Below are 12676 nucleotides of genomic sequence, written 5' to 3'. Positions count from 1 at the left end.
GGTCTAAAAGTTGGATTATAGTGACACAATCGAGACAGCTGATGAGGTTGGCCAATCCGTTTAACTTTTTTGGATATGATATTGTGAGCTCTATGTGCGAATTCGGAGGCGGTGTTCTTTCCGTGCATCAATGTAGACACTTACTATCGCGAACTCTTGTCAGGGGAGGTCATTCATTTTGGGTGTCACCTATGACTTGAACAGATAGCCTGCTATGCCACCCGATGTAGGCTACTATTATTGTTACAGTTTTTAATCAATGCAACTTAACATTATGTGTAAAGCGACGCAATATAAACCGTAGCCTATGCAATTTATTATCCCGTCTGTTATGACATACAACAATGTTTTTCACAATTTGCGACGGAAGGTTTTGATTGAGCGTGTCGAGTAAGGGGGTCAGTCGTGTTTGTGACGCACAGACAGCCTTGTAGCCTATTTTGCTTAGGCCTCACTTTTAACGACAATAGGTTGTGAGTGTATGTTGACAAAAAATAACCATACAATTAAAATAGTCAACTTAAAACTTTGCTATAAAATATTATTAATGTATAGCACAAAACCATAACCAGTGGGCCTACCAGAACCTCGCATATTAGCGTCATGATTTGTGTGCGTCTATTTGGCAAGGCCACTAGCTGTCATGGATGCGTTGTTGCTAAAGGAAGGCAGGTGTCAAAAGTTAAAAAATAAATGCAGATGGGCAGCTGTTGGAAACGGGGGAGAACTAACAAGCCATGGTGTAAAGAAATTAAAGTGCCAGGAGTTTGCTTTTGCGCGGTTCGCTGCAAGAAAATTGTTTATGGATGCAATAGGAAAACGTTTTAGCACGCCACCAATCAGAAGACCGCCATAAGGTTAACGTTCGTGCACTTCAGGACATCTTCCCTACCTGGTGCAACTAGCCACCACGACAGAGGTAGGCTACGTTTATCTATGGCTGACCGTTTTTACGTTTAGAAAGTAGGCTACGCATGTTCTTTCATAGCGCAACACGACCTGTCCTTAACCATATCGCAACCTATTGTCAAACCTTATACAATCTGTTGCTGAAGACAAAAGCGCCGTCTCCAGATTGTCGTTACAAATGCGCAGACCTCCTGCATGAGCACACACAGTATTGCTGCTCATTGGAAAACTGAGTTGTCTGTAAAACTCAAAATTACCATGTTATCATTAAATGCGGATGAGGCAACAAATGGAAATATGAACAATATCTAGAATGTTCTGATTTGTTACTTTGATGAGGAAATGGGAAGTCTTGCAAACTTGATTTTATAGATTTTACTTGGTGTTGAATTGCATATTAACAAGAAAAAAATCTCCCCTTTAAACACTTTTGGCCTGAAGTAATTAAATAAGAGTGTGTTAAAGCCTTTCTACAATATTGCTGCAGTAGAAAAGAACAGCAATGGCTAATCAGCAATGGTCAGGGATGGTACTAAAATATATTTTTGTTCATCAGGAAAACTCAATCTCAATCAAGAACATTCAATTCGCCTTATTCACATGGCGGCCATTGGCGGCTAAAACGAGGCTACAGGGTACACAAACCATAGGATTGTTATGTTCTATGCATTCACCTGTAGGTGGCATTAATTATATAGTAAGTGTACCCTGTAGCCTCGTTTTGGTTTAAACAATGGCCGCTGTGTGAATAAGGCGAATACTCCCTTTACTTTGCTGTTTGCATCTTTTTGTACATTAAAAACCAATAGGTCGCGACCGCAAAAGGGGTGCTATCTCTATAGGTAGATATGAACAACGTATGACTTATGGCCTGAAAAAAGTTCAGTCAAACGATTTTCTTTCACTTTAATCCCTGTGTCTGCTCAATAAAGGGAATGGTCATTTACGACAGGGTAAAGTCTAGTAAGAGGTTGTCTTAGGTTAGAAAGGTATCTAATTTCTAGACTGTGCGAAGTAAGTTGTACTCAGTGTCGAACTGGTTTCTTACTACATTGTAAAGAATGAAGTTGATCATCCTCGAGGACTATGATCAAACCAGCGAGTGGGCTGCGAAATACATCAGGAACCGAATCGTAAAGTTTAAACCCGGTCCGAACAAGTACTTTATATTAGGTCTTCCAACAGGTGAGGTCTCATAATTCCTTTGTATTTTATACATTTATTCACTGATCTATGCCTGATACAAATTGAGTTTAGGCCTATGTATATTAATATTTTATTTTAGGAGGTACACCTCTGGGATGTTACAAGAAACTAATTGAGTTCTACAAGAAGGGGGAGATTTCCTTCCTGTATGTCAAAACATTCAATATGGATGAGTATGTTGGTATGTAAGCCTGCTATATCATAGAATGACCCAGTAAAAATGAGACCAGAGTTCATTATATGTATGCATTCCTTATGGAGAAAATTATATCAATTAAAAGCATTTACTGAACTACACAGGGCTGCCGAGAGACCATCCGGAAAGCTATCACTCCTTTATGTGGAATAATTTCTTTAAGCACATTGACATAAGAGCAGAGAATGCTCATATCCTAGATGGCAATGCCCCAGACTTGCAAAAAGAGTGCCAGGATTTTGAGGCCAAGATCCAAGCTGCTGGAGGGATTGATCTCTTTGTTGGGGGTAAGATTATTGGAACTGTGACTGCCATGCTATCCTCCCTCCTATGGAGGTATGTTTTGATAGCCTATTTGATTCCTGAAACATGTATTCTATATTAAGAGCAATAAACAAATACTTGGTGAAGTAGCCTACACAGGCTATGGCTGAGACAAACAAAACCATTAAAGTATAATTCTGTGTGTGGCAGGGATCGGACCTGATGGCCACATTGCTTTCAATGAGCCTGGGTCTAGCCTCGTCTCCAGGACCAGAGTGAAGACCCTGGCAATGGATACCATCCTGGCCAATGCCCGGTTCTTTGATGGAGATCTCTCCAAAGTGCCCACCATGGCGCTCACTGTGGGCGTGGGCACAGTCATGGATGCTCGAGAGGTTATTCTGCCAGTTTTCCTTGTCTATATGCATGTGAAGGGGTAGCCCACAGATGGAATGGGATTCTATATTTGGCCTACTGTGGCACAACCTTATGGTGATGATAAATCAGAAGCGACTTCAAGAGTTATGTTGCCTCTGGGCACCCTCATTACCAGTTCCTAATGGTCTGATTGGATGTTTATGACACGGTGCTTGCTGATACACTCAGTTTTCGAGATAAAAATGTGTTGCTCAATATCAGTGGGAAAAAGGGCCGGGTCCCTGCCAGTCTGCAACATAGGCCGGCAACGACACTGAAAAAAAGTTGCCTTGTGCAGCAGACAGCAAGAGCGATGGACATTTTGTCACAGTTCCACCTCCTTTCTTTGAAATTAAGTTTTACAATAACAAACCAAATTTTGCTAAAAGATAGTAAAGAAAGAGCCTAAAGTTAAGTTAAAAACTTACATAAAACGTATACAGTGAGCTTAAAGTTAAGTTAAAAACAGAATGTTTAAAGGCACTGCAAGACACAATGAGATCAATAAACAATATCTAGTCTACTGGTGCCACTGCTGCTTTGGTCAGTGGTCACTCTGGTACAAATGTAATGTCTGAGGTATCACTAACAAGTTTTTTTTGTTATTTAGTCTTGCAGCCCACCTAGTTTGGATAATTCAGGGGTAACATTCTTTCTCTATTTTGAAGGTCATGATCCTCATAACAGGGGCACACAAAGCATTTGCCTTGTACAAGGCCATAGAGGAGGGAGTGAACCACATGTGGACTGTGTCTGCATTCCAGCAGCACCCCCAAACTATCTTTGTGTGTGATGAAGATGCCACCCAAGAGCTAAGAGTCAAAACAGTGAAATACTTCAAAGGTAATCAAACCACGGTGATGTTATGTGATGGATCTTACAGCATATTGTAGTTAGCAGACATATCTATCCCTTGCAACTTGTATTACAGCAACATCTTCACTTTGTGGGGCAGTTGTGGCCTACTGGTTAGGGCTTCGTGCTAGGACCGAAGGGTTGCCGGTTCAATTCCCGACCAGTAGGAAAAATGTGGGCGGGGGAAGTGGTTGAGCACTGCTCTCCCATGCCCACATCCACAGCTGAAGTGCCCTTGAGCAAGGCACCTAACCCCCCACTGCTCCCCGAGCGCTAAGACTCCGGGTTAGTCTGTGCTTCACCTCACTGTTCACTGTGTGCTCACGAATTCACGGATGGGATAAATGCAGAGACCAAATTCCTTGTATACGCAAGTATTTACTTAAGTGATGGTTAATTCCATTTGTTCTATTTTATGGTAATTCCATTTTAACCAGTTGTGCAGTTGATTTATTTGGATTTTTCTTTTTGTTGAAAAGAGATATGTGATGATAACCATTATTCATGTTTCTTTCTTGGTTGACAGGGATGATGCATGTCCACAATAAACTGGTGGAGTAATAACCAGATGAGGATCATGTATACTGCGTCTGCACTGATCTGAGTCAGATGGTCTATCACCATTTGATTTTGATGTGTTAACTGATCTGTTGTGAATTCCAAACATAGGCCTACATGTTTAGTGTGCCTACTTTTCATCATAAACTTGATTCACCATGTTGCCTTACTCATTATTTTCTTACTTTTTGTATGCTTCATACACTAAATAAAGCGCTTTGGCATTGCATAATTACAAAACGGATCAGGAGTCTTTATTATCTTAGCCCTACAAGAAGTGGATATGTTGTTATGTAACACCTACTGCCACAGGGAACTTTTGAATGTAGGCCAGGCAGCCTGCTTGCCACCATTCTTGGGATTATGTAGCTACTAGCTACTAGCAAGCGACAACACTGCATCAGCCTGCCCTACGTAACGTAACAGAGAATCAACTCTGACTTCCTGAAAGGGTGGAGTAGAGTAGAGGAGTAGGGGAGAAGACGTCAGACTGTGGATTATCTGTTGATCCAATTTAACCTTTTTGACAGTCTATATTAAATTGGGAAACGAGCTTTAAGTGATACAGCAAGGTCCCAAGAATGACCGAGCAACGGAGTGGCTATCAGCAGGTATGGATAGCCTATATTCGATGAGTGTTGGCTAACTTGTTCGCGACGGCTTCTACTTTCAATATTGGCTGCTTGCTAGGTGGATTGTTTAGCTAAATTAGCTGCTACAGGCCGAGTAATACAATCGATCCGGAACTAGCTGGATTTAATTGGCATATTGTCAAACACTTCGCCGCATATTGTAGAAGTCTCTGTTCACCAATCAGTGGTATAATCTTTCCACATGACTATGTATTGAGAACACTTACGACGTTAACGTTAGCTTGAATCGGTGTCATGCTACTAGCTTGGTTGGGGAGGACGGCTCAAAACAAGACTCACGTAGAAGCTATTCCATTGCGTTGCTGATAGATCAGTGCACTCCCTACCAACCACTAGATCTAGTCAGCGCTTAGCATTTGGGTCATTTTATTTCTTAGGTTAGTTATGATATTCTGCTTACAGTTTGTAGTTTCGCTGGTGCTCTGGTCATGCTTTGCCCTTTTTACCGATTTGCCAAAAAAGTTGGTTGGTGGTCGGTTTTCAGTTAATTTCAGCAGACTGTTGTCAAACTAGCCGACAACCTTTCAAGAGATATATTCGACCTCTGTTGTATGTGTGTAGGAATTCAGAGTAAGTGTTCACCTATTGTTAGTAACGACATGGTTATTTTGTAACATAAGGTACTTTGAGAAGATTGTTTCGTCTCTTTAATAGCTCACCAATGAAGAGGAGACAGGCGAAGTGTCTCAAGAAGTACCCGACGCCCCTCCGCCGTACAACAGCATTGCAGCGGACAATGCAGGTAACGTTAATAGACATAGGTTGCAATCTCGGCCTGCCCTGCACTCAAACAGAATGCACATCCTCATCCCGGTTATTCAAAATCTATAGGTATTCCCTGTTTTAGCACTATCTGCTGAATTTTTGATAAACAGCCGCTCAGTGCTTCAACCCTTAGAGATGGTTAGGGATATGTTGATGCAAGGAGAACAGCAAAAAAGGTGATCCTATTGCCAGGAGGGAGACATAATTACAGTTTAGCATTGTGATGAAGCTGGACAATATATTGAGTTAAAACTCCATGAGTGCAAACCATTGCAAGAGAGCTCTCTAACTTGGCGGTTATTTACAATTGTTAGGTCAAATTATTTTTGGAGTTGCTTGGACAGTAATCAGGGTTAGCCTACATTGGTATCAGTCATGGGCCACGGATACTCATGTTACAAGTGTAAATTATACATTTGTCCTTGGCAACCATTTCATTCAGTTTTATGGAGCCATACTTTGAACCTCTGAACGACCTTGCCTTTGATATGCCTCATTTGTTTTTGCGTGCATATTCCATTGGATCCCCTCAAGCCAGACTTGACATTTATCTCTTAACAGCTAATTTCACCTTTAAAGAGGACGGATCTTACCCCCTTCCTCCTTCATACAACGTTGCTACAACATTGCCCTCCTATGACGAAGCTGAGAGGACCAAAACTGAAGCAGCACTGCCTCTTGTCACTGGAAGGGTATGGCTCTCTCAGTTAAATGTTTACAAATCAGCTCAAACTTGCTGTTGTGTCTTTGTGGGCGATAAATGCAGTCAATATGCTCTTTCATTTATGTATAATGCATTGTAATCTAAAGACAAAAAGAGTAGTTGCATGTGTGTGTGTGTGTGTGTTTTTTTTTTGGTAGGAGGAAGATTTCATTGCCAGGGATGACTTTGATGATGCCGACCAACTGCGGATTGGAAATGATGGCATTTTTATGCTGACATTCTTCAGTAAGTGTGTGCATTGTGTGCGTCTGCCATTGACAGTGGCATGGATGACTGAATGTTTGATGTTCACAAGAGTCCATATCAGCATTGATGTACCCTCTCATTCTACATCTACATTAAGTTTTATCCAAAGCGACTTACACATCAGTTAAATTACAAGGGCCACTCTCACCCTTGCCTTCACAATTTCTTTTTCTCCATTTTACCGCCATTGTCTAGTGGCATTCCTTTTCAACTGGATCGGCTTTTTCCTGTCCTTCTGTCTGACCACTTCGGCTGCCGGTCGCTATGGTGCCATCTCTGGGTTCGGGCTCTCCCTGGTCAAGTGGATTCTGATAGTCAGAGTAAGGCCTTTTTCTTGTCTCAGTTGCTATGGTAACTCCTGGAGACATCAGGGCATTTGTCAGTGCTATCTGTGTCAGTAGACTGGGACTAATTATTACACTATTTAAAAACAAAACAAGGTTTATAAATACCTCCATGAAGTGTCAGTCCTGAATAATGAATACTTCTCTGCTGTAGGTCTGTTGCACATTTTGTATTATTTATTTTTTGCTGTCTGTTTTCACAGTTTTCTACCTACTTCCCTGGCTATTTTGATGGCCAGTATTGGCTGTGGTGGGTGTTCCTTGGGTTGGGTAAGTATCACTGAGCCTGGAATTTTGTTATTGAGACATGGGGATTATTCAGCGACATCACGTCTTTGTGCCTTTTGAATCGCTTTGAGTCGCTAGCCTTCACTGAAAGTCCGTCTCTGAATGACCTTACTCATTATTGCCATTCCTCTGAGTTTGAACTCCTTGTGTGTCTGTTGCTTCAGGGTTCCTGCTCTTCTTCAGAGGTTTCATAAATTACTCCAGAGTGCGCAAAATGGCTGACTCTTCCTCATTTGCTACTCTCCCACGTACCAGAGTACTCTTCATTTACTGAAGGTAAATCCTCAAATGTGCAAATAAGGGCAGCTATGTCTGAAATGATTTGCTTTTAGATTGTACACATTGTGTTATGTCATTAGACACCACTGAAAGTAATATTATTTTCTCAATATGGATAGATTTAGTGTGTAGGAGAATGAAATAAGAACAAAGGAAATAAAGCCAAACTAATGAGTAAATCTCCTTTAAAGGTCATCTCAGAAATCATTCGTGAATCTGCAGAGGCATACACATCAAAGAGAAGGAAGAGAATGAAAACCCAATGTACCATTCAGACATAAATGATTTTCTTTTTTTCTATGTGCACATTTTTACTAATGGATGCTGATAGCTCTGTAACCATTTACTCATGAGTGGATAATGTCAAGTGCTATTTTCAATTTAATCTGTGATGCCTTATGTATCATTTGTTAATAATCATTAATTAGCTTGAGGCAAACTGCTCCACTCTGTCAGCTTGAAATGATACGTTTTGCTTTTAGCCAGGAGGGGGCAGTCTTGTGAAACGTTTTTTAGGAATTTAATTTTCTTGAAACCTTGACTCTTTAAAGGTTGGGGACTTTGTTTTTACTTTGTAAGTAAGTATGTAAACTATAGTGAGTCATTGAATTTAGTGTTTGGTATTAAAAAAAAGATGATGGTTTAAATGCAGTGATCCAAACGGTACTGTAGACATGCATTATTTTAAGTAAATCACTGTTAAAATTCATAGCCTACCCAAGCATTATGATACATTTATACACAAATATACAGAGTTATTGTTTTGTGGTCGGAATGAGAAGCTGGTCAAATCCAAAAGAAAAGACAAGACACAGAAAAAACACACAGAAACCAGGGATTGATTTAGTATTCAGCAAATTGCTTTACATGTTGAGATGATTTTTTTTCTTCTGGTTTTATCAAAAGTTGCTCATCCATTAACACTGTCCTCAGGTGAGCAGTTATCCTGTCATGGAGTTTTTGCAATTTGGTGTCTAGTAATATTAAATAAATGTCACTTCAGTAGCAAACGTACTCGTACGACTTGGTGTGAGTTTGTTTTCAAAACCATTTGAAAAATAATAAAAAATAATCCAATACAAAATCCAATATATGGTAATAAAATGCCATCTTTAAGTAAGGTAATTTTGCCTTTTTTTTTAGTTTAGGACCATACTTAATCATGTATGGGAAAACCTAGCTCTCCTTTCAGTGAGATACTAGTCTGGCACACAACACTACACTATAGACCCTTTCAACAATAAAAACAAAAACAATGCTTGAACGTTCTATTTGGTTCCCAATCTACTTCCTCTGCATTAAGATAACATTATGGAATGTTAAAACGGAAGCCTTGTGGGGCCAACTATGATGCTGATAATGTTTCCTTCTGACACAAAGCGTGAGGGGCCAATCAGCAATGAGGGGATTACGCTAGTCTTAAAATTGAGTGGCTGTGGTAGACGGCAGAAGCAACTGGCAATTGGGTTTATTAACAATTTGTAAAGGTTAGGCGAAGTAGGAAGTAACATTAGGAATCCCTGACCGGTGGGATTGGTTTGGCTGTACCAATGATTTCAAAGTCAACGCAAAGTCTACGCATGTTATGATACTAGAGTTGGAAACATTTCCCAATCATGAGGGGCCAGACTATTCACAAAATGAAACAAAGTAGAGAGTCTGGTATCACTAGGATATGGGAAACCAGCCCAATGTTCTGTAATTAAGATTGGTTGAAATGTTTATTTGAATGGCCCAAATAGTATGCAAGTGGTACATTTCAGGGGGGAAAAAAGTACTTCCATACATTCTGGAGTGTTTATGTAGTGTGTTGCTGTTGTACTGCATCATGTGTTAGTACATTTTTGGAGTGCTACATAGCAGAGCAGAATAAACCAATGATCCTATGCACGTAGATAGTTACTCTTGTTTATATACAGTATATTATGAACCAACACATTCAGGGTACATTCATATTTATGTTTGTGTGAGTGTGGGACCTGTGGGTGTGGTGTTTACAGCTAAAAACATCTTCCACACCTATAGCAGCAGAGGCATATTGAGGCAAATGACTCATAGATAGGAAGCACTCTCAGCTGTGGTGACTGTAGAGTTATTCTTATTGATTATAAAAACTAAATATAACTATATTTTCACTGTGCAAATATACAAAATAAGTCGTAACAAAATATATAGCATTTAAAAGAGCTCATTCCCAAACACCAAGGAACAGTCTATTAAATATAAATAAAGCTATCATTCCTTATATTGAGGTTGCAGTTCAGATTTGGACAGCAGGACAGAGCTAAAGTTAAGAGCTATAGACATTTCTGATCTATGCCTAATGTAGTTAACAGGGTGAGTGAGTACATAGAGGCAGGTGTGTTGTTAAAAATCTGCAGGTGGTTCAAGTTAGTGGGGTGGGGTATCAAGTTAATGCATTGAGAGGATTTAACGTATTAGCAGCATGGTTCACACATTCACACATTTTTTTTCTCACTTCATTGCCAAGCTACATTTTTTCTTCACTCACGGATGTTAATCCACCTTCCGAGGGAGGAAGAATATGGCTTTCTGACCAATGTGGGTCCGAGAGCCATTTTTGGTCTTGCCATTCTTCTTAATCCCAATATACCAGCTGATATACTTCTGCGATTGGTAGGTATTGTAATGGTTCTCCTCCAAGTTCTCCAACAAGTAGCATTCATCTGTAGCAGAGGCCTGAAACAGAGAAAGATCAATTGGATGTTGGGATATGGACACCAGCAAGCACCAGTGATGTGAATGATGGATGCCACTTACCGATCCAACCAGCCTGCCATCTCTACCCATGGAAAGGTACTGACCAGCCTCAATACCTTTAATGACCACAACACCAGGACTAACTGCCTTCACTTCCAGTAGACCTGGTCATCGACAACACACACAAACATGGAGGGATGAGAAAAACATACTAGGCCTAGATTTCATAGTCATCTGTCAGAAATAGTCAGTCCAGTCATGTTGCCTCCCACCCTATGAAATTAGGCCTAACTACTATGTCCGAGAATCGCTGCACTAAAATTGGCCTAGCTCGGTTGATGACCATACATAGGCATATCGGTTCACCAAAAGCTACTTTGTAGCCCATCAGCAGTAAAAGAACGCAACAACCAATAAAATAGCCTATAATGTTGTTCCAAGTGCAGGTGATCACATAGCCAACCTACGCATACGCACACACACACCACTTCGGTGAGCCATAGCCTAAAAGGGTATCTTAACACCCAACGGATTGATATTAACCGGGGTTTTTGGGCAAAGAATATCGCGCAACCTTACTGTAGATATCATTTTCATCTCTGCTGCCTTCAACAGTTCCATCCTCCAGAATCCGAAGGTGATACCCGCCATTCATGCAATACAGGCGTATAAGCATTTTATAATCTACAGTTGTATGTCTAAATTCGGTGAAGTAGGCTAGCTGTCGTGCGAGAACACCGATAAAGCTCTGATATGCCCGGATTTCCTCTGGTCTTCCCTGATAGTGATCGCCGTGGGAAAGCCACTGTAATCGACTGAGAGAATCTGCAGTGGAGATGGCAAACGGTAACGAATGGACTTTGTTGTGATCCGTAGGCTAGTACAAAGTATGTGTCACGCGCATTTTTCACAGGGGTCCACTAGAGTGCACGGTACAGTGGTAAGAGTGGGTTGCCAATGGAATTGTTCCAGCACCCCCCATAACCAACGGAGGATGCGATAATAGCCTATAGGCTACCGCTACTCAATAAGCAAATGCAGTGAACAACGAAGTTCATCATTAGGAAATCTTGCAGGGGGGAAAGTGATTATCAGTGTTTTTTTTTAATTACATTGTGAGTTTGCACTTTCTTTCTCTGCACTTGAGAGAAATGCATTAATGTGCATATCGAATGTAGGCTGACAGGATTATTTGGAAACATAATATTTTCCCTGTTCTCAGAATTACATAATCATAGTAGGCCCAGGCCAATATATCCTATTTTATACAAACATTTCATACATTTTAAGGGAAAATTGAGTATTTCACCAAAATTGATCAATAGAGTTGCCTATTAGCTTCATTATTCAGTAGTAAATATGTAATTATGACTCCTTACTCTAAGCCCTAGCCATCCAGGCTAGATACAAAAGTTTGTAAAGGCAGCCAAAATGTTACCAACGATGGAACAGCAGGCTACAATCTATGTGGCCCATTCCAGATAACATTAATGCATATACTGTAAATGGAACAGCAGGCTACAATCTATGTGGCCCATTCCAGATAACATTAATGCATACTGTAAATGACTGGACATCATGGGGGCAGTAGAATGCATTAGTGTTAAATATTATGAAAAAAACATCAATTGAATACGGATGCCAACCTGAATGCATGAGATGGAAAAAACAATCCCTTACCCTTAACTGAGATGACTAAGAGAAGGAGAGGGGTAGAGTGATATAGTGGGAGAGGGGTAGAGTGAGAGAGGGGTAGGGTGATAAGAGTGGGAGAGGGGTAGAGTGAGAGAGGGGTAGAGTGAGAGAGGGGTAGAGTGAGAGAGGGGTAGGGTGATAAGAGTGGGAGAGGGGTAGAGTGAGAGAGGGGTAGAGTGAGAGAGGGGTAGGGTGATAAGAGTGGGAGAGGGGTAGAGTGAGAGAGGGGTATAGTGGGAGAGGGGTAGAGTGAGAGAGGGGTAGAGTGGGAGAGGGGTAGAGTGAGAGAGGGGTATAGTGAGAGAGGGGTATAGTGAGAGAGGGGTAGGGTGATAAGAGTGGGAGAGCAGGGGATGAGATGATTCCTTCCCAGAGAAGCAGAGAGGAGACCCATTCCTAGGCATTTGTGACAAGTCGATCTCGAAAGGCCACTTTCTGGTTTTGATTTGTTCTTGAATTTCCCCTTGGGGATCAATAAAGTATCTATCTATCTATCCATCTGATTATATAACCACCAATACCATAAAAAGAATCAATTTAAGACCCAACATGGATA

At 40.8% G+C, this 12676-nt stretch overlaps 3 protein-coding genes across 3 annotated transcripts; 2 read left to right on the top strand and 1 right to left on the bottom strand.

Annotated features, from left to right (window-relative positions):
* The first annotated feature begins 1831 nt into the window (after positions 1–1831).
* gnpda1 (glucosamine-6-phosphate deaminase 1) lies at positions 1832–4645 on the top strand. The gene is made up of 6 exons (XM_076291731.1): positions 1832–2094; positions 2195–2296; positions 2416–2598; positions 2786–2970; positions 3661–3835; positions 4374–4645. Exons 1-6 carry the CDS (start codon positions 1971–1973, stop codon positions 4406–4408), a joined length of 804 nt encoding a protein of 267 aa, XP_076147846.1. The 5' UTR covers positions 1832–1970; the 3' UTR covers positions 4409–4645.
* A 199-nt stretch (positions 4646–4844) lies between these two features.
* Positions 4845–8718, top strand: ndfip1 (Nedd4 family interacting protein 1). Its single transcript, XM_076291728.1, has 8 exons — positions 4845–5016; positions 5713–5800; positions 6385–6515; positions 6685–6772; positions 6989–7113; positions 7341–7407; positions 7590–7701; positions 7896–8718. Exons 1-7 carry the CDS (start codon positions 4987–4989, stop codon positions 7697–7699), a joined length of 639 nt encoding a protein of 212 aa, XP_076147843.1. The 5' UTR covers positions 4845–4986; the 3' UTR covers positions 7700–7701; positions 7896–8718.
* Positions 8719–9020: 302 nt separating this feature from the next.
* Positions 9021–11207, bottom strand: fgf1a (fibroblast growth factor 1a). The gene is made up of 3 exons (XM_076291729.1): positions 11005–11207; positions 10486–10589; positions 9021–10404 (listed from the first exon to the last, which is right to left on the bottom strand). The coding sequence occupies exons 1-3, from the start codon at positions 11099–11101 to the stop codon at positions 10222–10224; spliced, it is 384 nt and encodes a 127-aa protein (XP_076147844.1). The 5' UTR covers positions 11102–11207; the 3' UTR covers positions 9021–10221.
* Between the last annotated feature and the right edge of the window lie 1469 nt (positions 11208–12676).

The sequence above is a fragment of the Alosa pseudoharengus genome, unplaced genomic scaffold (genome assembly GCF_046254945.1).
Source record: "Alosa pseudoharengus isolate Yale_2024_CS ecotype anadromous, Long Island Sound unplaced genomic scaffold, YU_APseudo_1.1 YU_APseudo_1.1_scf_19, whole genome shotgun sequence".
NCBI lineage: Eukaryota > Metazoa > Chordata > Actinopteri > Clupeiformes > Clupeidae > Alosa > Alosa pseudoharengus.
The sequence above is the reverse complement of the archived record's forward strand: the minus strand, read 5'-3'. Positions and strand labels throughout refer to the sequence as shown.